We start from the raw sequence: 27,598 nt of genomic DNA, 5'->3' as shown, positions 1-27,598 counted from the left end.
TTCATTGAGCTACCAAGGGGACCTTATGGACCTGTAGCTCGAAGCTCTAACGGTACATGAATAACTGACTAAATTCTTTAGTCACGGGATCCACCATCCGTTAATTGCCAGGCACTCCACTAAAGATCGACAGCTGAACTTTCCTTACCACAAATATATTATGTGTCCATCTTAACCAATCAACACTGGGCACAACCCTTCACAGATCGCTCGTAAGTACAACTGGGCCAATAACCGTTATACCCCTGTAGGTACATCTGTCTCCTTAAGTACCACTGATCCCTCTAATGAACATAAGTCATAGTCCTACCATGACTGAGTCTTCTCTTTTAAAGAGAAGTTATGGTCATGATGTTCAAGCCCCAGAATCAACCTTTAAGGGAGCAATCTCTCTACTTATCCCTGCTTCGAGAAAAGAGTGAATTCCATCTTGTGGATTGAGTTTCCAGCTCCCAGATCAGACAAGTCCAAAAAAGGTAGGCATGTTGAGTTGGCAATTTGGCCACTCTCACCCATACTAATCAAAGGATCGCCCTCAAAGGCAGGAGTTCCCAAAACACTTAGGATTGAGATCATGTCACCTATGGTCGTTTAGGTGAGATGTAAATCTCTAGTATCAACGGCGTTATATACAGAGTCTAGTCATCTCGTGGTCCAGGTCTTATACAAACTCTTTGTATAGGACATCCCACTCCACGTCTCCACATGAATGGTCAGGATCAACCATCTATAGTAGTTTACAACACTTGAAAACCTCTACAAAGCGGGCCGTATCCATAGTGTCACCAGGATCAGGTATCCCACCTTAATCCTTATACTACAAACCTATTTAGATTATCACTTAAGGTATGATCCACTTGTGTATCACATATACATGCTTAAGTTCACATAAGATAACTAAGGAGCTTTGTTTATTGGATATGAGTAAATGCTATAATTAAATAACATTTATTTTATTCATTGAACAATGTGTATCTTTACAAAACAACGAGACTCTGAAGAATTAGGACACCAATCCCAACAATCTCCCCCTTGTTCTAATGACTCGAGAGAGTAATGTACAATACAATATCAAAATGTACAATATACAATAAACTAGAGCATGCCCTAGTATCATCTCCCACTTGCCTTAGACAAGATGATGCATGTCCCGCAGACCCAAACTCTCTAGGTGACCCTCGAACACTTTAGCCGTGAAGGCCTTTGTAAAGGGATCAGCAACGTTGTATCCTATAAGGATCAGATCCTTATCTCCATATACAAGCATGTAGTTCCTCGTTCTCCGAAGATACTTTAGGATCATCTTGACCTTCGTCCAGTGATTAAATCCTGGATTGGACTGAGACCGATTGACAATCCCTACTGCATAGCAAATGTTGGGTCGAGTACACAACATTGCATACATCAAGCTTCCTACAGTAGAAGCATAGGGAATCCATCTCATTTCCTCAACCTCTTGAGGTGTCTCAGGACATTGATCCTTAGACAAAATGATTTCATGTCTGAAGGGTAATAAACCCCTCTTGGAATCCTGCATCCTATATCTGATCAATATTTGATCAATGTATGATGCCTGAGACAAGACCAACCGTTTGTTCTTTTGATCCTGGATGATCTGAATCCCGAGAACATATTGTGCCTCACCTAAATCTTTCATTTGGATCTGGGCAGCTAGCCAACTCTTAATGTCAATCAGATACCCTACAACATTTCAAATGATAGGATATCATCCACATATAGTACCAGGAAAGCTACTGAGCTATTGATGATCTTCTTGTAAACACAAGGCTCATCAACATTCTGGTCAAAGCTAAATGACTTGACAGCAATGTCAAATCTGATGTTCCAAGATCTAGATGCTTGTTTCAGCCCATAAATGGACCTATTAAGCTTGCAAACTTTTTGCTCTTGATTGGAACAATGAACCTCTCTGGTTGAATCATATAGATGGTCTCATCCAGATTACCATTAAGAAAGGTAGTCTTGACGTCCATTTGCCATATTTTATAATAATAAAATGTGGCTATGGACAGGAGAATCCAGATAGACTTCAACATGACAATAAGTGAGAAAGTTTCCTCATAGTTAACTCCCTCAACCTGGGTATAACCCTTTGCCACGAGTCTAGCCTTAAAGGTTTGCACCTTTTCATCTATACCTCTCTTTTGCATAAAGATCCACTTACACCCAATAGGTCTTACCCCATCAGGTGGATCAACAAGCTCTCAGACGTTATTGAAGTACATAGACTTCATTTTCTGGTTCATGACCTTAACCCATTCATCTTTGTCAACATCCTCCATTGCTTTTTTAAAAGACAACAGTTTCTCGACCCTATCATTAGAAATGGCGTTTTGGGCTTCAATTAAATCCATGTAGCAATCTGGTGGTTCATAATCCTCCCATTACACCGAGGCAGTCTCAACTCTTGAGCTGGTTGACTAGATGTACCGACCTCAACAACTCTTGTTCAACTGTCAGTCTGTTCAATAACTCTTGTTGAACCCTCAGCAGTCTCAGTCTCACTAGAAATCTCACGTAAAACGAGTTTTCTTCGTTGCTTATGATCCCAGATGTGGTCTTCTTCGAAGAAGATAACATTTGTAGAAACACGCGCTCTATTCTTACTCGGATCATAGAAGCATTCACCCCTCGTTTCCTTGGGGTAGCCTACAAAGAAGCAAACCTTCGAACGTGGTTCCAAGTTCTTTGGGTTAGTCACTAGTACATGTGCCGAACACCTCCAAATCCTGAAGTGGCATAAACTACCTTTACGGCCTCTCCATAGCTCAAAAGGTGTTTCAGAAACACTTTTCGAGGGAATGTTGTTTAGGATATAGCATGCAGTTTCCACTGTAAAACCCCAAAACGAGTCTGAAAGATGAGCATAACTCATCATAGACCGAACCAGGTCCAACAAGGTTCTGTTTCTCCTTTCTGATATACCATTCTGCTGAGATGTATCTGGGGCCGAGAGTTCGAACACAATCCTATGTTCTATCATATAGTTATGGAATTGGAGGTTCATATACTCTTCATCATGATTAGATCGTAGTGTTTTTATCTTTTTACCTAACAAGTTTTCAACTTCAGCCTTATACTCCTTAAACTTGTCAAGGGCTTCAAACTTACGTTCCATCAAGTAGAGATACCCGTACCTTGAATAATCATCTATGAAAAAGATGAAATATTCATATCCACTTCGAGCCCTTAAGGGAGCAATCTATCTACTTACCTCTGCTTCAAGGAAGGAGTGAATTCCATCTTGTGTAACTTTGTTCCTAGCTCCCAAATCAGACAAGTCCCCGAAAAGGTAGACATGTTGAGTTGGCAATTTGGCTATTCTAACCCATACTAATCATAGGACCGCCCTTAAAAGCAGAAGTTCCAAAAATACTCAGAATTGAGGTCATGTAACCTATGGTCGTTTAGGTGAGATGTAAGTCTCAAGTATCAACGGCGTTATATAAAGAGACTAGTCATCTCGTGGTCCGTTCTTATATAAACTCTTTGTATAGGACACCCCTGCTTGCATATCTTCACACGAATGGTCAGGATCTATCTTCCATAGTAGTTCACAACACTTGCAAACCTTTACAAAATGGGTCGTATCCGTAGTGTCATTAGGATCAGGTATCCCACCTTAATCCTTATACTACAGACCTTTTTAGGTTATCATTTAAGGCATGATCCACTTGCATATCCCATATACATGCTTAAGTTCACATACAATAACCATGGAGCTTTGTTTATTGGACATGAGTAAATGCCAAATAAAATAACTCTTATTTTATTCATAACAATGTGTATAGACTACAAACTATGAGACTCCGGGAGAATTAGGACACCAATCCTAACAGTTAGCCATGCTCATCGTTGATGTTGCAATGGGAAAAAAGGCCTTAGAAAAGGAAGACAAGAAGAGCCAGTCAAAGTTAACAAGCTACGTGGCCGACCTCGTACGAATATGTGTCAAGGTTGATCGAAGTACTAAAAAAACAAGAAAGAAAGGATATATGAACACCAAAGTCTCACATTGCAAAAATCATTCATAGTTCTCATAATCACCTCAGATGGATCATGATATCCAAATGGGGGAGAAGGTCGCCTAGACCAACTTTCTACCAAAGAGCAAAACTTTGTGCTAGTAGTTTCATTTCACCACCCACCTCGGAGAAGTCGCAAGGAAAATAAAAGTACGTGGAAGAGGAGTTTCGATATGGAAATAGAGAGACCAACGACTCATTGGAGGAACAAGGTAAGAGGAGAGATAGGCAGAATGTTGTCTAGTAGATTCATCATTAGTAAGACTAGTTACCTCGCCTTAAAGCCTCCTAAAAGAGTCACCTCTCTTTCCCTTTTTGACGAATTTCGGTCATCAAAGCAATGCGAGAAGACATCTATGCAAATCAAAAGAGTTCATTAAAAATAAAAAGAAAAGTAGCTTCAGCCTCAATTAGGGACTTGATGCATCGAATTGTGATGTGTTATGGTGTGAGTTTGCGGTGATGTGCGTTGTGTGGTGATCATGCAAGTTTTCCTAACAAGGTCCAAGTATAAACCTTCTTAGGTTTCCTGGTAAGTCCAGGGTCGAACACGGGGACTACTAAGTAGATATGCGACAGAATCTTCGATTCTATTGCGATGGTAAATAAATAAAGTGGATATTGTTTTGAGTGAGAGTTTTCCTATGCGACGGAGTTGAACGCAGAGTTGATAAAATCGTAGATTTACAATAAATATGTAATGAAGGGGTTTATCTAACATTTCCTAAGATTGTGCACAAGATATGCGATCATGCTACACACAAATAACAACACTTCATTTCTCAATGCAAAATACCATAATTCCTATTTCTAGAACGCATGCGATGTGCATGCGAAACAGTCGATAGGACTTATTTCTAAGCCTCTACTCTTGCCTATGCGATCATGAATGATGCATACATAAAATAAGGTGACCACATATAATCATTCCTATTTCTAGGACGCATGCGATGTGTAAAGAGTAATAGAACTTATGTCTAAGTTTCTATTTCTTGCTTATGTGATTCTAATCCGACTCTCTCGAGCCTAAATTCTAATCTGACTCTCTCAAGTCTAGATTCCATCTTTAAACTACTCTCTCAAGTATGTCCAAAGGGTGAATGATGCATACATAAGATAAGATGATCGCATAAAATGTAAATCTTAAGTCATGCTAGCTAAGTACTTCTCAACCCATTCAGAAATTTAACTACTCATGCGTGGTATGGAGAGATTGAACATAGATTGAAATGAGATTTCCATTTTTTGTAAATAAAGTACTGAATACAAAATAACAAATGGATGTGAGAGATAACAAGCCAGGTAAGCAATGTCTTGCTTTTTGTGGCCTTTTACACTGCTCTTTTATCACTTCAACTCTATTCTCAATGTAGATTCTTGCTCTTGCAAGTGTTGACCCTCTTTCCTTTGTATTGCTTTCAGACAGTCTCTCGATCTGCTTGGTAATGATCTCTCAGCTTCCTCATCTCCTTGCTCTCTCCGTCCTTTATGTATATGTATAAATATGTGCGTGAACAGACTAACTGATTAACTCTCTAACTCTCTTTTTACACTGGTGGCCTTCGGTATTTATAGATTCCAAGGTGAAACAGCCTTTCTTGCTAATGATTGCAATGATGGGCGGCATTTATTCCTCTATTTTTTTGCGTTTTTTAATGGTCATCGAAAGTTGAGTGTATTTGCTACAGTGTGGTTTTTAAACAGATTGTCAACTAAATTCAGAATCGACAATTATCGACTTTCCGTCCCATCATGATTTATTATGTTGTCACCTTGATGCGAGGTCTTTATGCGGCCACCTTTTTAAGAAACTTCTCATGATCGTATGACTTACGATCGCAATCTTCAAGCGTGCTGACGCATTATTCCTTTGGATCACAATTTCATATGCACCATCGTATTGTACCTGCACAAAATAGGTAAATTAACTACTTTTATGCGACAAGCGCTTGCAATCACAATTCCTTTCAGTTTAGCGTTTTCGGACATGATATTGCCTATTTTACCATCACATTCTCTCATTGTTTTACTTATTTGAGTTGTAATAACCATTATTTCTACCAGTTATCACACCCCCAAATTTAAAGCAATGCTTGTCCTCAAGCATAAACTAAAGATTTTCTTTAAAAAGTCAACCGCCTTTACCCTACCTAGACTTCTCGAGGTGCCTTAAACAAATTTCATGAACCAATGCCTTCTTGATTTCTATCTTGATTTTTTCCTAAAATATTTCTAATATTTCAGGACCACAAGTTTAATCTTTAAAAAAACTTTACTCATTTCCAGGACATCGCATGATTTATTGCAAACGTTCTCCAACTGGGGTGTTCTAAGAGATTTTTACCCTTGTGTGATTCAGATATTCTTTTTGTGATCGTGCACTGATCCAAGTGCCTAGCCTTCGTTTTTGCTTGCCCTCACGGGTGTTATGATGACATCCAACTACGGGCAAGGGGCTCTTTCTCAGTCAAAACTCATGCCCATTTTTTTTTATTTGGCAGCAGAGTTGCGATCACTTAGTTTATGTGTTGATCACGATTTCCACCTTCGTTTTGGCTTGCTCCCACGGGTGTCATGCGGACATCCAACTACGAGCAAGATCCGATCTCAACGTTATATATATATATATATATATATATATTAGAATTTCGAGAAGTAACAAGGTTGAGAATAACAATACTCACACCCCCAAATTTACACAAAGCAATGTCCCCATTGTTGAGAGTCAAAATAACTCATGCGATGAACTTAGGAAATTTCATAAAAATGGTTTTGAAGGAAAACTGGTAGTCCACTAAATGTTAGAAATGTTTCATTAATTGACTATCCTAAAATTAATTCGACTCTAGTACATGCGGTAAGAAACAAAGGTATGAATTTCATCATTGAAGTCATAATTAGTACGGGGCGAATGTAGTGACTAAATAACATAATAAAAAATTCAATGATTGAGTCAAACTAAAGAGGATGCGATAATAGAATTTAGCAATATTAACTTGAAATGCGAGAAGTGTAAAATTGAAATAAGATGAGGCAAGGAAAGATACAACCCCCAAATTTGCTTTTGCGGTGGACTGATTCCTTGATTGCAATGGGTTGATCGAACTGGTCGCGTGTTTGAGGTTATCGCATTGCTCCATCACAATCGTTTACTACGATCATTTCTAAATATCAAGAGGATAAAAAGTATGAAAGAAATAGTTGGTAATTATAAAAAGTAGTGGTCATGCAAACAGTAAGATAGATTCATGAAAGAAAAATATCAAAAGGATACTAAAAAAAAAAATCGTCCCTAGTGAGTGTGTGTTGCTTATCAACGCAGGGACTACTCGTTTCTTCATTCTGGATTCCTCAGGTCCATGGAGGTTTTCTCGCGTTGAAAATCTCCTCCATGATACATCTTGACTCTTTGTCCATTTACCTTAAATGCGCTGGTCCCTTTTTCATTTGTTAATTTGACCGCATCGTGTGGGAATACTTCTTTAATTATGAATGGTTCGAACCAGCGTGATTTCAATTTTTCCGAAAAGAGTCGTAGCCTAGAATTGAATAGCAAGACCTTCTGACCTACCTGGAGATTCTTTTCACACAGTCGCTTGTCATGCCAACGCTTTGTACGTTCTTTGTAAATTTTTGCATTTTCATACACCTAAAGTCTCCATTCGTCCAGCTCGAGTAACTGAAGTTTTCTCTCCTTTCCTGCAGCCTTCAGAACAAAGTTAAGCTTTTTCACTGCCCACAACGCCTTATACTCTAATCCCAGCGGCAGATGACATGCCTTCCCAAACACCAACACATATGGGGACATGCCTATGGGTGTTTTATAGGCAGTCCTATATGCCCACAAGGCGTCATCAAGTTTCATGGCTCAGTCCTTTCGTGAGGGATTCATCACCTTTTCTAAAATCCGCTTGATTTCTCTATTAGAAACTTCGACTTGTCCGTTTGTCTGGGGGTAATATGCGGTGGCGATCTTATGATGGACATTGTATTTGAGCAGCAATTTTTTAATGATACAATTGACAAAGTGGGTTCCTTCATCACTTATTATGGCACGTGGGGTGCCAAAACGAGTGAAGATGTTTCTTTGTAAGAATTTGGAGACTGTTTCCGTATCATATGCGACGTATGATATCACTTCAATCCAGTTGAAAACATAATCGACGGCCAACAGAATGTATTTGTGACCATTTGATGGTGGAAATGGTCCCATAAAATCTATGCCCCAGACGCCGAAAAGTTCCAATTCCAATATAGTGTTCATCGACATCGCATTTTTCTCTTAAATGTTTCCAGTGCGCTGACACTTATCGCATTTCATAGAATAGTCTGCGCATCCTGAAATAGAGTTGGCCAGTAATACCCGCTTTATAAAACTTTTGCTGTTGTGCATTGTCCCCCAAAATGTCCGCCATAGGGTGAGTTATGGCATTGAGAAAGTATGCGTTGAAAAGCAGTCTCTGGCACATAGAGTTGCAAGATCTGGTCTGGTCTCCTTCTGTAAAGATTCGGCTCGTCCTAGTAATAGGATTTACATTCATGAATGAGCCGCTTCTTTTGGTGGGATGTGTAATTTTCCAGAAATTGTTTGCAGACCAAGAAATTGACAATATCTGCATACCAGGGTAGTTCTTCAATTTTAAGAAACTGTTCATCCGGGAAGGATGCGTTCACCTTCAACTGAATGCAATCCACTTTAGGATTCTATAATCTCAATAAATGGTCAGCGACCTGGTTCTCTGTTCCCTTGCAGTCGAATATCTCTATATTAAATTCTTGGCATAGGAGAACCAATCGAATTAGCCTCGACTTTGCATCTTTTTGGGTCATTAAATATCTTATTACTGAGTGGTCGGTGTGACTATAACTTTATATCCCAATAAGTAAGGTCTGAATTTTTCAATCGCAAAGATCACCACTAGAAACTCCATCTCTGTGGTAGAGTAGTTCGCCTGGGTGGAGTTCAATGTTCTGCTCGCATATGCGATGGGATGTAATATTGTTTTTTCCTTATGTGCTAACACTGCCCCCATCACATAATCGCTGGCATCGCACATCAACTCGAATGGATTTGTCTAGTCGGGTGCGATCAAAATAGGCATTGTAATCAATTCGTCCTTCAGTGCTTTGAATGCATTGAGGCATTGTGAATCAAAGACAAAAGTTCTATCAGGTTCTAGCAACGCATTCAACGGTCGAGCTATTTTTGAAAAGTCCTTCACAAATCGTCTGTAGAACCCTATATGTCCTAAGAAACTCCTTAACACCTTCACATTTGCTGGAGGTGGAAGTTTTTCGATGGCCTCAATTTTTGCTTTATCCACCTCTAGCCTCTCATTTGAAACCTTGTACCCGAGCACAATTCTTTCTTTAACCATGAAATAACATTTCTCCCAATTCAGCACCAGATTGGTCTCTTCGCATCTTTTCAATATTCTCTCCAAGTTTTTCAGACAGACTTCATACATTTGCCCATAAACTGAGAAATTGTCCATAAAGATTTCCACTGAGTCCTCGAGATACTCGGAGAAAATTGCCATCATGCACCTTTAAAACGTGCTTGGCACATTGCATAATCCAAACAACATGCGGTGAAAAGAGAACATTCCATATGGGCAGGTGAATGTGGTATTTTCTTGATCTTCTAGTGCGATCATGATCTGGTTATAGCCCGCATACCTATCAAGAAAACAGAAATAGTCATTCCCTGCTAGCCGGTCGAGCATTTGATCAATGAAAGGTAAAGGGAAATGATTTTTCTTAGTCGCCGCATTGAGCTTCTGATAGTCCATACAAATCTGCCAGCCAATGACGGTTCTTATGGGGATTAACTCGTTATTTGCATTCGGAACTACTGTCATTCTGCCTTTTTTGGGAACGCATTGCACGAGGCTAACCCACGTGCCATTGACGATAGGGTATATGATGCCAGCATCTAACCATTTAATGATCTCTTTTTTAACAACCTTTTTCATCGTAAGGTTCAGTCTACGTTGAGGTTCTATAGAGCCTTTCTGGTTTTCTTCGAGCCAAATTCTATGCATGCAGTACGTCGGGCTAATACCTCTTATATCTGCTAGCGTCCACCCGATTACTTTAATATACTTCTTAAGAATACTGAGCAGCGCATTTATTTTTTCTTTCGGTAACGCAGAGGATATCATTACTAGCAAGGTTTTATTTTGGCCAAGAAAAACGTACTTTAAATGATTTGGTAGAGTTTTAGCTCCAGTGTGGGTGGTTGCTTTAAGGAAGGTTTCTGCGTTCTTCTCTCATCATCTAAATTCAACTTTTTTTCATTGTTCACTGTCTTTGTTATTACATGGCAGGTTTCTAAGGATGTTATCGCATCCTCTTTATCTTCATTTTCTTCTTCGAACTCCAACTCTTCATCGCAACTGTGTTCATCATCATAATCTTATAGGCCTTCATCTTCTGGAAACTTCATCGCCTTGATGATGTTAAACCTAAGCTTCTTTCCATTGATGCTCATCACGATCTCTCCTTTGTGCACATCTATTTAAGCACGACCAGTAGACAAGAATGGTTGTCCCAATATGATTGACACATTTTTTCTGCCTCATAATCTAGAATGATGAAGTCTGCAGGTAGAATGAATTTATCGATTGTGACCAAGACATCCTTCAACTTTTCTTCAGGGTGTACTAGGGACCTGTCTGCAAGCTGGAGAGTCACCGTTGTGGGTGTCAGCTGTCCTACATTCATTTGTTTGAAGATTGAAAGGGGCATCAAATTTATGCTTGCCCCAAGATCCCATAATGCTTGACCGATGTAGATCCCTCCTATCGAGCAGAGTATTGTAAAGCTTCCTGGGTCGCACATCTTCAGTTGGATTATTGTGTTAATGCCACCGTAGTGAATTTTCCTGTGCTTCTTTTCTTCGACACCATATCCTTAAAAAAACTTGGCATATTTCGGCATCTACTCTATCACTTCTGTAAATGGAATATTGATGTGTAGTTGTTTTAATATTTCTAGGAAGCGATGATACTGACCTTCACCGTTTTGCTTCTTTTTAAACCTTTGAGGGAATGACGGTAACTGCATCTTCACTATTCCATGGTCTGGAGGCTTAGAGGTGGTCGCAACTTCAGGTTCCATCATCTCGGGCTCTTCTTACTCATGTTGCATCAACGATTTCTTTGATTCCATCGCATTTGACTTGGTTCTACTAGGCTCCTTCCCTACTTCCGTTGTCGTCTTTCCACTTCGCAGGGTGACTGCTTGGCAGTGTTCTTTCCCTTTGTTCCTTGGGTTACATGGGAGCTCAGTTGAGCTTGGTAGGGTCCCCTGCGGTCAATTCTTCAGCTCTCCCGCAATCTGTCCTATTTGGATTTCTATATTGCGTAAGGAAGTCGCCTACTTCTGGAGAACCATCTCATTCTTTTTTATGTACTGTTGTAACATGTTCTCCAGAGAGGATGATGGTGGTGCTTGAGAGTTGCTGGCTTATTGTTGCTATTGACCGTTAGTTCGTTGAAAAAATCCTGGTGGTCTTTCTTTTTGCGCTATAGGTTGATAGCCTTGTTGTTGATTATTTTTCCAAGCAAAATTAGGGTGGTTTCTCCACCTAGGGTTGTACGTATTTGAAAAAGGGTTGTTCTTGAAAAAGTAGATTGACTGCAGGTTCCATGGACATTCTTCAACCAAATACAATTCTCCACATGTAGCATAACTGGTGCTTGTCTGTTCTATCGCGATGACTTGCCCTTTTTACATTCCAGGATTGTTGATTGCGATGACACCATTATTTGCGTTACCTTCTCTGGGTTTTACTCATTGATCGCTTTCTTGCCAATCTTCATGGTTTTTCGATATGCGATCCAGAATGTTCTTTTCCTCATCATAAGTCTTGTCCAGCAGACTACCTGGTGCTGCCGCATTGGCAGCTGTCTGCGATGCAGGATTCAATCCATGATAGAAAAATCTTCATCTTGAGGCAATCCGGCAATCCATTGTGCAGGCAATCGCGCACTAATTTCTTAAACCTCGCCCATGCGTCACTAAATGATTTGTCTTCTTCTTATTCAAAATTTGTGATTAACTTCCTCCTTCTGGCATTCTCTGTAGGAGGAAAATACTTCTTCATAAATTTCTCCACAACCTGTTCCCATGAAGTTATCTCTCCTGGTTTGAGGGATTATGCCCATTTTCTTGCTCGATCGCATAGTGAAAATGGAAATAACGTGAGTCGAACTTCTTCAATAGAGATATTAGGGAACACAAAAGTGTTACAAATTTCAATGAAGCTTCGGAGATAGGCGTGCGGATCTTCGCCACGCCACCCATCAAACTGTCCGACTGTCTGTATCATTTGTAATATTACCGGATTCATCTCGAACCTCGATCCATCCAAAGTTGCCCTCATGATGATTCCTGGGAAGAAATCATACAAGTTAGGTGACGCATAGTCCCGGATGGGTCTATTGCGATCATTCACCAGTAAGATAGGATTTTCCATTATGTTATTTGCATTTGCGACTCGTTCTCTTGGTTGTTCAGCCATTCTATGAGTTATTCCTTGTTGTCGGTGGTTGTTTCTCTGTCTCCTTCGAAATGTTCTTTCGATCTCTGGGTCGTAATTGGGTTCAGGAGCATGTCCTTCGCTTATGCGATGCTTGCGTTTTCCCTTGCTGAAGGAATGGCAATGCACAGAGGTCGAAAGCTGCAAAGAAAATCAAAGAGGTTTGATGTTACCGCAATATATACCGTAGTCCCCGACAACGGTGCCAAAAACTTGATGCATCGAATTGTGATGTGTTATGGTGTGAGTTTGCGGTGATGTGTGTTGTGTGGTGATCAGGAAGGTTTTCCTAACAAAGCCCAAGTATAAAGCTTTTTAGGTTTCCTAGTAAGTCTAGGGTCGAACACAGGGACTACTAAGTAGAGATGTGACAAACTCTTTGATTCTATTGCGATGGTAAATAAATGAAGTGGATAGTGCTTTGAGTGAGAGTTTTCCTATGTGACGGAGTTAAACGTAGAGTTGATGAAAGCGTAGAGTTACAGTAAGTATGCGATTAAGGGGTTGATAAGGGGTTTAGCCAACATTTCATAAGATTGTGTACAAGATATGCGATCACGCTACACACAAATAACAACACTTCATTTTTCAATGTAGAATGCCATAATTCCTATTTCTAGGACACATGTGATGTGTATGCGAAACAGTCGACAGGACTTATTTCTAAGCCTCTACTCTTGCCTATGCGATGATGAATGATGCACACATAAAATAAGGTGACCACATACAATCATTCCTATTTCTAGGACACATGCGATGTGTAAAGAGTAATAGAACTTATGTCTAAGTTTCTATTTCTTGCTTATGTGATTCTAATCCGACTCTCTCGAGCCTAAATTCTAATCTGACTCTCTCAAGTCTAGATTCCATCTTTAAACTACTCTCTCAAGTATGTCCAAAGGGTGAATGATGCATACATAAGATAAGATGATCGCATAAAATGTAAATCTTAAGTCATGCTAGCTAAGTACTTCTCAACCCATTCAGAAATTTAACTACTCATGCGTGGTATGGAGAGATTGAACATAGATTGAAATGAGATTTCCATTTTCTATAAATAAAGTACTGAATACAAAATAATAAATGGACGTGAGAGATAATAAGCCCAGTAAGCAATGTCTTGCTTTCCGTGGCCTTTTATACTGCTCTTTTATCACTTTAACTCTGTTCTCAATGTGGATTCTTGCTCTCGCAAGTGTTGGCCCTCTCTCCTTTGTATTGCTTTCTGACAGTCTCTCGATATGTTTGGGAATGATCGTCTCCTTGCTCTCTCCGTCCTTTATGTATATGTATGAGTATGTGCGTGAACAGACTAACTGATTAACTCTCAAACTCCCTTTTTACATTGGTGGCCTTCGGTATTTATAGATTTCAAGGTGAAGCAGCCTTTCTTGCTAATGATTGCAATGATGAGTGGCATTAATTCCCCTATTATGTTGCGGCGTTTAATGGTCATCGAAAGTTGAGTGTACTTGCTACAGTTTGGCTTTAACGGCTTGTCAACTAAATTTGGAATCGACCGTTATCATTTTTCCGTCCCATCATGATTTATTATGCTGTCGCCTTGATGCGAGGTCTTTATGCGGCCATCTTTTTAAGAAACTTCTCACGATCGCATGCCTTGCGATCACAAAAGTGTGCTGACACATTGTTCCTTTGGATCACAATTTCATATGCGCCATCGCATTGTACCTACACAAAATAGGTAAATTAACTGCTTTTATGCGATGAGCGTTTGTGATCGCAATTCCTTTCAGTTTAGCATTTTCGGACATGATATTGCTTATTTTACCATCACATTCTCTCATGTTTTACTTATTTGAGCAGTAATAACTTGTATTTCTACTAGTAATCAGGACTCAAGATGAAGGAACCGCAAGGTGAGGCAAGAGCAAACGACACCAGGGTTGCATTGCTTGACTAAAGAAGGACCAAAACGCTAAGATTCAAGGAGATTGCAATTAGTAATAGAAAAATAGAAGTACTCCCGAAGATCCATAATAGTTGCACGAAACTACACATGACGAAGGAAAAAAGTTAAAAAAGAAATACATATCGAGTAAGGTGTGCCCAAAAAGAGGAAAAAAGGAAGAAAGTATGGCTTACTATATTCCCTAAACCCTATACAAACCGCATAGTGGTAACTTTCAAGGCCAAGGGAGAGTCGGTTCCTGTTGACCCAAAACTCGTTGTTTTTCCTTTTTTTTTTTCCACAAAAGAGGGACCATTTACAACAATCCATTTCCTAAAACTCAGGTAATATCACCAAACTTCGGGTTGTGAAAGGACATAAAAGTTGTGGTAGATAAAGAAGATCCATCGCCATATTGGACCCATAAGATATAACAACCAAGTAAATGACTCCAACCGTTCAGGACAATTTAGGTGGAGGCAAGTTGGACCAAAGCCATAAAACTTTGAAGGAATAATTGTAGAAGAAAATGGATACCAAAGAAAAACATAGCCAAGTAAAATGCTACCGCTTAGAAGGAGGATATCGATGCAATTATAGGATCATGGACACTCAGATGAACATTGTCAAGAATATGGTAATCAAGCCTTAGTTTTTCAAGTTGAGAAATGGTAACGAATGAAGGAAGGTTAATAGGATGAACTTCATCCCCCATTTTGAACATTCAATGTAAGGCTCTACTTCTTGATATGAAAAATTTGATGGGTTGTCATCAAAATGATCATCATCACCATCAAATATGCTGAGGTTCATGCTACTGCTACTCGCCATAAAACAAGGTTACCTTAATAAATGATAAAAAAATAAAAAAGAGTAAGGTAGAGATGAGAGAAGACCAACCTTTGGAGTATGAAGGAATATTCGGAAGGAAGGAAAAAGGAAACTCGACCTTAGACGACAAGGGAACTAAAGGGAGTTGGAGGTGCATGGTTCAATTATGAAAGTAGAAATATAAATAGAGCAAGAAGGAAGAATGAAATGCATGGCTCAACCTTATACAGGAAGAGAAGCACTATTCATTTTACATGCATACTATTTATTGCCACATTGAAGGGAAAGTTGAGACATTGATTTAAGAAAGATGAGGTGATTGTAGAGATCTTTCTTGGTGCCGAGGTCGGGGCCGCTATTAACATGTATTAGCCATGTTAAAGAGATTGAAAAGCTAGAAAATAAAAGTATGGAGAGAATCCCATGCAAGTAAAGGAGAGAACAAAAGGATTCTTTTTAATGCATGTAAAAGCAAGACATGGAGAATAGGAAGATTCTATCATGGGTTGATGTGACAAGTGAAGAGTTTTTCTTTTGCCTAAGAAACAAGAATAAAAAACAAAGGAGTTGGCACATCTGTAGAGTGATGGGAAAAGTGAGAGACAAAAAAGTAAAACAAAAATGAAAAAGAAAAGAAAGAGAGAAAGGGGCAAAATTCAAAACAAAAAAAAGAAAAAAGAGAGAGAGAGAAGGGGGCCAAGGAAGTGGTGACCCATGGTCAGCCTCGGCCCAAGGGCCAACCAGGGAAAGCCCAAAAAAGAGCATCACATGGGGCTTCACACAGAGGGCTTTGTAACGGCTGGGCCAAACAGTGAATGCTAGTTAAAGAAGAGACCACATCACAGATTGAGACAATAAGCGACAATAGGCCGGAAAGACGACAAGAAGGAAGTGGCAGATAATAAGCTACAACTAGTGAAAGAAAGAGGAACGCTTGGAGGCCATAACCTAACTGGACAATATTATGAGATGATTCCTTATCCAGGGACAACCTGGGATTAGTTGAGCATTAACTAGTTGTCGGGGCCTATCCTAGAGTTGGGTCTGGCATGATTTTGCGTATAACTTCGTCATGACATGGATAAGTGCACTAAAAAATCAATTGGACCTTAAAAGAGTTTGGCTTGATAGGCCCAAATCCCCTAGCAAATATGAATTAAGTTTCGTGATGAAGTAGAATGGAGTTTGAAGAAGAGATTGTACTCCCACAATAGGTTTCGAGAATTGAAATCTGCAACAAAAGGTCCAGGAAACCATGAAATCTAACTTGGGAGTGGAGGCTAATGTTGTGGGTGGATTTTGGAACCAAGGATAAATGGTCAACACACAGTAAATGAAGAGGAGAAAAATAAGTCCAAAAGAGAGATTGGTTTGGTTGGCCTCGGCTAGCTCATCAGGAGCAACCCAAGGTTGTTTGGCTTAACATAAGCTTGGCCAAAAAGGGATGAAACCTTAAAAGTGCCAGGTAAGAATGTTGGCTGGTCGACCTTGACCCAAAGGGAATCCTTGAAACAGGCAGCCCAGTCAAAAATCCTAATCGGATAAGGAATAAGAGGAAGGTCAAAATCTATATATAAGACAGAGAAGAACGTAAATAATACTAGTATCAAATTCTCTATTCTCTTTCCAACATTTTGACTTAAGCATCAAAGTGAATATGGCTTACACCATGTCGGTGTCTAGGTTTCTCTTTGCTTGCAAGCGAGTTCTCTTCCCCTCAAAATAACAAATTTACCGTTGTTACCCGTGGAGATTAGATACGCTTGTCTGGCCAAATTTTGGCATCGATATATTTGATTATCAAATTTTGATTTATGAACTTCTAAAGTATTTAATAGACTTTAATTTTCACGTCCTTGATAAATTCACATTTTTTTAAACAATTGATCTAATAAAATTTACACTCATGGTGGTAGTTGACAACAATAATCATACCTATCCTATAAGACGAGGAAGGGATATATTGGAGAAGAAGAGGTAGATGTTGAGAAGATGAAGGGATAGAAAGAATAAATAGAAAAAAAAAACCAGATAATCTAAGATGATAATATCAAATTAGTACAGTTCTTCACCTAATTTAAAATTTGTCACATCAATCTGTTATGTTATTTTTCTTCCGTTAGTCAACTAATAGTAAGGTCGACTCAAATGCCATTTAGAACTACTTTTCAAACTTTAGAAATTAAAGAGTATCTTTTGAAATTAAGATACCAAATAAATACTAACTTTAAATTTTGGAGACAAAAGATATATTTTATTTTTAAAAAACTTTTGTCTAATAAAATTTAAATATCAATTTTGTGTTCAATAAATCTACATCTGTAAATTTTAAAAATTATCAAAGCTCAAGATTTAAAAGGGTAAATTTAAAATTTTAAAAATTATAAGATCAAATAGACGAGTTATGGACTCATTTTGTAATTAACCCCAATCCAAGATTCCAAATAATGTAGAATTATCAACCGCATTGGACTTAAATGCGAAACTCACTCTCGTCAATGTTCACTTCACCGTAGGGTTTAAACTCTGATTACACTCACCGGCTCTCTCCGCCGCAATGGGCGGAGCCACTAGGTTCTTCGTTCTCCTTTCCGGTCCTCTTCCTCTCATTCACCACCGCCGCCCTTCCTTTCTCCGTCTCGCCTCTCATTACCATAAGTTCTTCCAATCTTCTATTCAGCCCAGCGCCAGAAACTTATCCTCTTCCTTTAACCCAATTAGAGCCTCTCGCCATGTTCATTCCCAAATCTCCACTCTTGGGGACGATTTCGGGAATTTTGAAGACTCGGGGTCCGCCAGTGGCCTGTTTTCTCCGGATTCTTCTACTTGGCGGGAATGGTCCCAGTTCCTCGGGAGCCTCAACGCCGGTGGCTACTTCGGTCGTTGGGATTCTGGAATTGAGCTCGTCGCTGATCAGAAGCTGCCGGCTGAGTTTGTGAATGCGGCTAATGCTTGTTTCGCTTTTTCCATCGAGCGAGAACATCTTTTAGGGTTCGTTTTGTGCTCTGCTTACCTTGAATTTAACTCCATCGGGTTGTTGAAAGCAAGTATATAATTGGTCCTTAACCTTTTTCTTTTAAAAAAATTAATTTTAATTTTAATTGTTGAGGCAGATTGCTTCCTAGGAGGGATATTGAGGTCTTGGTTGAAAGTGTGAGCCCATGTCTGTTCAGAGATGGGGATGCTTCATTGAGGAAGATGAAGTTGTTTTTACGAGGCGACGGAACTCAGGTGAGTATGGATTCCGGATTAGTATCTGATAATTCTTCATAATATCTCTTTATGTTAACTGTAATTGCTGTCAATTTTGTTGGCGTACTGATGAACTTAGTGCTTGTTAATGAAGGAAACAACTTGTTTTAACGAGCTTCTAGTGTTTATTCTTCGAAAGCATTTTAGAGTGTACTTTTGATCTCCAGGGGTAAGGGCAAAACAATGTTGTGGGTTGTTAGCACCTGGTTGGTTGATATTGGCTAAGTGACTAATTTACATATAAGACTAAAGCACACTTGGTTCCTTGATGCTCGGTGGCTCCACCAAATACCAGACTGCACCCCTAGTGTTGAAAGGAGAATTAGGGATAGGGTTGCGTATGCAATCATGCGTTAGACATGACTTAAGCTATGCGTTTACACCCATGCGTCAGAGGTCAATGAAAATGTGTTAATCTAGTGTGCAATGACCATGCGTTCCTATCACAAGTTTTCTTACGCTCGCGCCAAGTATAACGCGAACGCAAGTTTCTCGGGTAATCCGAGGTCGAACACAGGGACTTGTCACTCAATAATGCTTGTGAAGCATTGTGTTTGAGGCGATGAAAAGAAAAATGAAAAGAAAAAGTTTAATGGATTTACACACTACTCCTACTCCTATCTAAACAGATTGAGGAATAGAAGACTTGCGATGAGAATAGATAGATATACAACAACCATTAACGCATAGTGATGTTTATTATCTTAAATCGCTCGAGTAATCTTAGCTCGTCACACTAACACATTGCACACCTCTCGGTGGTCAACCGCATGACTATATCTCTATAGTGCATGGTTGCGTCGAACATAAGATTGTGCCTATCTCTAGGAAAAATGCATACTTTGCTTTAGTGTGTTCCATCTCTTACCTTCTCAGGCAGTTAGACGCGACTATTTAACTTATAGACAAGCAATACAACAACCCATAGACAAGCGTTGCTACAGCCTTTTACCAAGCAACAAGGATTAACTCACTATACTCGCACAACGCACACCTCTCGGTGGGTTGCTACATGCGTCCTATCTCTAGGTTACACGATTAAGTATGCGATCGTCTTTGATAAATAAACGATGAAGGTAAATGATGATAAAGATAAAGATGATGAAGAAGATGACATTGAAGGAATCAAGAGATGCATTGATTACAAAATGTCTTAATATCTTAAGCTAAAATGTAATACAATACCGAGGATAGAAGAGAAATGAAGGACTCTGCGTCAAAGCTGCCGGTGGTGTCAAGGATGAATGGTGGAGATGTCTCCCTCGAGCTTTATCTCCGGCGAAAGCTCTGGTCATCACTCGGTATGGTTTGTGGAGGTGAAGAATTCTCACTGAAAATCTTGCTCAAGCTCTTATTTGTGATCACAAACCTCTGCCTTGAAGCAGAAGTTCGGATACTTTGAAATGAAGGTCGAAAGGGCTATTTATAGGGTTTAAACGCCGACAACTATCATGATTGCATTATGTCTCACTGCTGCCTTTGTCGCGGTATAGGCAATGTCACATCGTCTTATCTTGTTGATACTCCCAAGATATGCGTCCGAGCTTGATTCAACTGAAGTATCAACGCGTTCTACCCATCTTCCGATCGTTCTTCTATTATGGTAGTCATTCCGTGGCCGCAATGTCCAATTGATCACCGCAACTTCCATGCGATGGACGCATTCGATCACCGCATGCATTCGTCTATGCAATAGCTCGGTTTTCAGCGCATGTGTTTGTCTTTGCGGTCATCTGGCTTCAGCACATGCGTTTGTCTGCGATTGCTTATTTCCAATGCATGCGTTTGATTCCTGCGATAGCTACAAAAATAGACACTTTGGCACGGAGTAATACATAATATTGGGGTCGGTGAGGATTTAGGTGCTAATCGACGCAAAATTCAATTTTTCGCATATTCTAAGTATTATCACCGCATTTTCTACTTATTAGTCCTCCTAGTTCTAAATAAAAGGCTTATAATAATTGTCATTTCTGCCAGTTATCACCTAGCTCATGGACTAGTGCTACAAGCCATGTTGGGTTGTGGAATCTCATATTGCTAGCCACAAGCTTAATGGATGCAATTATCTATCATGGCCACAACAAGTAGTTATAATGTTTGTTTGCAAGAAGAGAAAGAGCGACTACATTATTGGAACGAATACAAAATGAGCCATTCCTAATCCCTGGTATAGGATGTCGAAATTGGAGGATAACATTGTAATGCCTTTGATTAACCAATTCTATAACACCGAGATAGGCTGGAAGTTTCTACCCCTTCTATTATATTCGGTAGCATAGGAAATTTGGGATGAAAATAGGAAAACATCTTAGACTAGAGAATACCTCTGCAGTTTGTATCTTTTGAAACTAGAGGAGGTTATTGACCGGATGTAAGGAGACATGGTCACCTGGCAGTGAAACAACTAGGTGTCTATGGAAATAATAATATAGAGTGCACCAATGATGTTTTATCGTTCAAAAAGATATTGAAAGTTCAAATTCCTTCTTCACCTTGATAAAAGTCTGGATAAAGTTTGAAAGATGGACAATAGCGATCAAGCCCCTACCCAACATGAGTTATTTTATGAAAAGAGAATTGAAGAAAGGTATATGTGGTCACACATGATTCATGCTTTCTTATGGACAATGTGGAAGGAGAGGAACAACCGCCTCTTCAATGAAAAGGTGCAAATGTACATCTTTTTTCAATTCATATGATCTTACATCTCTTTTGACCCATTGGAGAAGTCTTCTATAACTCCATTGAATCGGGCCTCTTGCTCACCTTTTGTAAATTTCATACATTAATGAAATTTGTTTCTTATAAAAAAAATAAGAATCGAAGAAGGGTGAAAGATGAAGAAAGTTGAATATGAACTCCGACTTAGTTAAATAATGATAACTTTACTAAGGTACTGCAAATAATTGCCCTTGAAAAGAAAGGCCATGATGTGAACTCTGTGAGAAATTTGACGGTATTGAAGAAACCTGTTGAACTTATACACTCTATGATATTAGCGAACTTTAGGATAGCACCCTCTATATTACTCTGATAACTACTTGGAACATTTCTTAAACCCCCAGGCCTTGGGATGGGGGATAAGGATACCTTCCCATGGTAAAAAAGCTTTTTGCTGAGGCAAAAAAATATGGTTGGGAAGCACACAGAGGAAATGAGTTGTGCCTTTTTATTTCTTATTGTTTTTTTTAGCGTCACATCCTTTGTATCCGATGATTAGTTTATTATTTTTAACTTCATTGTTTAAAATGTGCAACTTTGTACTGGTTAAATAGCAATGGATTAATTATTTCATTTCGAAGAATTGTTATTTCCATTTTTACTTCATTTATTCCAGCCCTGAATTCATGTCACGAGTGCTAACAGTTTACAATATTCTCCTTGTACTATCACCATTGGTAGGTTTCGGATCACGATAAGGCACGAACAATTGATTTATTCAAATTTATCTTAAGCTATGCAAGGAACCCAACTGTTTCTTCAGAAAGTAATCTGTACAGTAGAGATATGGTAGAATCATCTATGAGGAATCTGTTACGTGAAATATGCAAGCTCTGTTTTAGCAATCCAGATCCGAAGCCTTTGGAGATGGCTAATCAGTTTTCTGACAAATATGGGCAATCACGAGGGCTTTACGGGCCAAAAATTGAAATGAAAAGAGGCGACTGGATTTGTCCGAGGTAGATATTTATTTATTTGTGACAATGATTTATGAAGTGATATTTATTTATTTGTGACAATGACCACCAATGCAATGACATTTCTGATAATATCTGTGAACCTAAAAATAACTATCGTCAATCTCATAATATCTAACATGGATATTTGTGAATGCAGATGTAGTTTCATGAACTTCGCAAGAAATGTAAAATGCCTTGAATGTGATGAGGCACGGCCAAAGCGACAGCTGATTGGTGGAGAATGGGAATGCCCTCAGTACGGAGTGATTCTCTACAATCTCAGACTTGATATATCTTTCCATTCCCTTTGTTTTGAATGACTAAATGAAACCTTATGTTCTGATTACTTTGGCAGATGTGATTTTCTCAATTATGGGAGGAATACAGTGTGCCTACGGTGTGATTGCAAAAGGCCAGGGGCTCCATTTGTCAGTACCATTAACATGAATTCTGGTCTAGGGGATGACAATGGAAGTTGTGCAACTAAGATCGACATTGATAGTAAGTTGGCTGCAAATGAAGAGAAAGCTCAGCGCTGGTTTGGTAAGATTTCTCAGCTGGACAGTACGTCTGATTCGGGCTCCTCGATAACAGATGAAGATTTCCCTGAAATAATGCCATTGAGAAAAGGAGTTAACAGATTTGTTGTGAGCACGAGGAAGACACCTCTGGAGAGGAGGTTGGCTAATGCTCAATACAGAAGAAACTTAGGCAACGATGGAGTTCCAGAAAATACCAGCAGTGAACTTTCTGCTGCTAACAATTCTCTGGACAAAACAATAAGTCGAAGTTTGGATGACATTCTCGGTCGTACATCCACTAATTCTGAATCCATGAATGTCGGAAAGGAACAAGGGACTGGTACCAATAAGACTTCGTTATCCAGTTCAGGTTCTTCACAGTACGAATCCTTGAAAGGAAGTAATTCCAGTTATGTTCCATTTGTTCCATTGCCTCCAGATATGTTTGCAAAAAAACCTAAGAATTCAAGCATGGAGAGTGAGGTAGTTGATACTGATAATAACAGATCCCTCTCATCGGGCTCTAATGAGTGGACAAGTAGTGCTTCTCAGAGCAATGGATTGAACGAAGTAGGAGATATTCCTTCAACGCTAAATCAGATTGAGAAAACCAATGAAGGGAAGGAAGAAGCTGAAAAATCTGAGAGATGGTTTAAAAGGGTTGCGGAACTGCACAATGTGACAGATCTTACTAGTGCAATATCTAATGAAGACTTCCCTGAGATCATGCCGATGCGCAAGGGAGAAAATAGATTTGTAGTCAGTAAAAAGAAAGACCGCTCTTTAACGTCTCCAGCGTATAAAAGACGTTCAACTATGGAGCAATCTGGCAGTTCTAACTTTGTCCCCTTCGTTCCTTTCCCACCAGACTACTTCGCGAAAAAAGATAAGCCTTCTTCAGATGACTCAAATAGTAAAGTGACTGAAGCACATTCGAACAATTCTAGAATTGAAGTCGATGATAGAAATAATGCTCAACAGTCTGATAACCAAAAAACTCAAACAAGTAGGTCCAACTCAGAACTTCGTGCAGGGAATTCAAGTTGGAACAATGAAGCTTCAAGTAGTAATTATGTTGAAAAAGTGGCCAATAACAACACCAGTGTGGCAGGGAATCCATCCGCATCTGAGGTGCAGAAGAACATGAGAGAGAAATGGAGTGGAAAGAGTTTGGAGGGTTCAGCAGTTACTGAACCAGATCCATTGGACATGTCAGAGGAAGCTAAAGCTCAGAGATGGTTCCGTCGCGTTGCTCAAATCAAGGACATCTCCGAACTAAGTCAAATTCCCGATGAAGATTTTCCATCAATCATGCCGATGCGCCAAGGTGTCAACAGGTTCGTGGTCAGCAAGAGGAAAACACCATTGGAAAGAAGGTTGACATCGCCTCAATACAGAAGAAATCTGCCCATTGTTAGTTCAGACCCACCAAAAAGAGAGAATGATGGCAGTTAACTAAGAACACCCAACGGCATTTTATCTTCTTTCATAAACTAAGAGTATTGGTGTTGGTTTATTCTACATTGTAAAAAAGAAAGTAACTTCAAATATGGGTTTTATAATTTAAAATCTTTGATTACACTACATTAGTGATTAAATTGATATTGAATTCAATAATAGTTAAACCATATAATGGATATCTGTTATGCTTCAGCTACTTGTGAATACATGTCTCATTAGGTTTCTTTCATCTGTAGTGGATTGTGTGCAGATGATCTGGTCTTGTAGGCAAATCCAGTGGCAAGTGGCATCTCTTTGGATTGTTAGTAGTTTTTCTGGATCTTCTAGATTTTTGTATATTTATCTTGCTTGTATGGAAGAAGAGAAGGAAATGAACTTAATGATTATGATGTACTAAAATTGAAACCTTTATGATGTACTAAAATTGAAAAAAATAGGTTAGTGGAAAAATATTGGCAAGCACTGATAAAATATAGAGTAATTTTAATTATGAATTAACTTTCAAATTAATAAACCGAAAGAAATGGCTAAATTTTTTTCAAAAAAGACAAAAAAAAAAAGAAAAAAAAAGAGGAGTAAGAGAGGGCTGAAATGACTGCTGCTGGTGTTAGGTCATTAGTGTCAACTCTGTTTTAAGAAGTATCTAGAAATGTTGTGCTTCATTTTGGAGCACAAAATTCAAGATCAAATTTTAGAAGTGGGTAGAACATTGTCCCATGAATTCGTTCTTATTCCAAGCTTTATTGTTATTAATCTTTCAATTGAAAAAAAGTATAAATTTGTGATTCGATGTCCACGTCTTAATTTTATGAAAATATCTACCGGTCTCTATAAAAAGATTAAAATTTTGTTATTTCGTATAAATAGTTTTTTTTTTTATTTTTATTTATTTATTTATTTATTTTAATCTCTCCATTTATTGAAAGTATAGGATTAAGATTGGTCATTTGAATGTAAATGGTGTTTTAACTAAATAAATTTTTTTAAAAATATTTAAATTAATAAATAAACATTTTATCAATTTTAAATAAGTTAAAATATTCATTACTTATATTATGTCAATATTAGTGACATTTGCCGTTTGCTTTTTTTTGTTTAATTAATTATTTATTTTTTTAAAAATAATTATCTTATAGATCATTTTTACGATATAATAGGAATGTCAACTCACCCTTATGCTGATTTCAAACCTATATATATTTGAAAATATTGATACGTCAATGAACATTTAATCCTCTTTTTGGAGATTAGTTACTTCATACTTTTTTTTCTATACTAAAAACAAAACTTTTGGGGAACATTATATCTCTTTTTCGTTATTCTGAATTTAATTCGATATACTCTATTTTAAGGTAATGTAGGTGAATTTCAGATCATGAATGTATATGGTTCGATCAAGTTAAATTTCTTTTTCTTGAGTTCATCAATAGATAGGATAAGAGATTCGAACCTCTGATCTTTTGATTAATGATTCATATTTTATATCAGTTGAGTTATGTTTATATTTGTCAAATAAGTTAAACTATGCTCAAGTTGTCACTTCAATACTTTGACAAATAAACGTGGTTGTTTGTCATAGTCAAGATAGTTGCGCTAGTTCGAGAAAAGAACTTTCTAGGCAAGTAAGTCTATATGAAAGCTATATTTAGTAGAAATTCAACATTTTTTTTTAAAAGTGATGCCCAACTTTTAATTGTAAAGTTACACAAATGCGTTCATAAGTTCAAAATCTAGAAAAAAAGGGAAATAACGATGATGATAGGGGTAATTCTTGTAAATAGAAAAATCTAAAAAATATTTACATTTTATAGTAAAAAGTTCAAAAAATTTTTGTAATTCAATTTTAATAATTTGCATATTTTACTAAGATGGAACTATGATCTAATAGAAAAAAAGTGATATATATGATTGACAATATTTATTTTAATTATATAATGCAAATGAAGAGTGATATATTTATAAAAGAAAATGAAGGGCAAAAATGTAAAATGAGGATGTGTTCAACTGGGAATCTGGAAAATCTATGTTTTAGGAGAGCATCTAAAACTCTTGAGATGTTGAAATCTCTAGATGCTAGAGCATCTTACAATACCCAAAACAAACGAGGTAATCTTGATGTCAACTTCTTAGGAATCTAGGATTCTTGGAAAACAAACGATCCTTAAAAGATATAATTTGGTTTAAATTCTATTTTGTTCCTTAACTTTGAGTCTTGTTCTATTTTAGTTTCTAAACTTTAAACAACATTCGTTTTAGTCTCTGAACTTTTTAAAAAGTGATTATTTTGATCTATGCTGTTAAGTAAAAATGAAATTTGTTTAAGGATGAAATTGCATCTGGTATAGGTTGATCAAGATAAAGGTGAAATAAAATTCAATAACCAACGTGCCAAAATAGTAAACAGTCAAAGTCTTGGATATAAAATGACTTGAGATTTTCTATAGAAAATTGCTTTACCACCTAATTTAAAATTGAAACCTTAGATTTTTTAGCATGACTAACTTATTTAGCAGCCTAGTCATCCAGACATACAAATCATCTCACCATTATGTTTAAGAGTATAACAAAATCTTAATAGTAAGGATCAAAATAAACATTTTTTTTACAAGTTTAGAGTCTAAAATGGACGTTTTTGAAAGTTTAGGGCTCAAGTAGAACAAGATTCAAAGTTCATGGATCAAAATAGGATTTAAACCATATAATTTCAAATAAAGATGGTGAATAGTTATTAATTTTACAACAAAATATAAGAAGATAAATAATTTTAAATCGCTAAAATGAGCTCAACTGACATCAAGTGTGAACTATTATTTGATCTCCCATCCCAAAAATTGTCAGTTTTCTTTTCTTTTTTTTTTTAATCGAGATGGCTTTCCTGTCATGTCCCATAATCCATTCTCTATGTCCATGTTTCCTTTACTTATGATATAATTATATATACAACATTAATATTAATTTTATTTAATTTCATAATTTTGTTTAACAATTTATTCTCCAACAATTTCTAAAAATAAATTTTTAATACTTTTGAAAGAAAACTTATATAATCTAAATTAAAATTGAGTGGTTAATCTTAATTCAATATATGAAAATAACTAAATAAATTTTCTACATATTAACATTTTCTTATTTTTAGAACAATAATTTAAAGAAATAACCTAAATAATCCGAATTAGATTGCATTGGGTTGGGTTCATTGTTAAATTATTTAGGTGTAAAAAATTTACCACCTGAATAATTAGGTTGAATGTAAAAAGAATTTTAATCTAATATAATCCAACCCACGAACATCATTATTTTAAAGTTCAAAAGTTCAAAGATGGTTCAAAGGGCATATTAGGCAATTT

At 37.7% G+C, this 27,598-nt stretch overlaps 1 protein-coding gene across 1 annotated transcript; it reads left to right on the top strand.

Annotated features, from left to right (window-relative positions):
• Positions 1-17,738: 17,738 nt before the first annotated feature.
• On the top strand, positions 17,739-24,443 carry VAR3 (zinc finger (Ran-binding) family protein). Its single transcript, XM_039048139.2, has 5 exons — positions 17,739-18,325; positions 18,448-18,565; positions 21,992-22,269; positions 22,427-22,525; positions 22,625-24,443. The coding sequence occupies exons 1-5, from the start codon at positions 17,892-17,894 to the stop codon at positions 24,243-24,245; spliced, it is 2,550 nt and encodes an 849-aa protein (XP_038904067.1). The 5' UTR covers positions 17,739-17,891; the 3' UTR covers positions 24,246-24,443.
• The last annotated feature ends 3,155 nt before the right edge of the window (positions 24,444-27,598 follow it).

This window comes from Benincasa hispida, chromosome 11 (genome assembly GCF_027475165.1).
Source record: "Benincasa hispida cultivar pf3 chromosome 11, pf3_genome.v1.1, whole genome shotgun sequence".
Lineage (NCBI taxonomy): Eukaryota > Viridiplantae > Streptophyta > Magnoliopsida > Cucurbitales > Cucurbitaceae > Benincasa > Benincasa hispida.
This window is presented reverse-complemented; position numbering and strand designations above follow the sequence as displayed.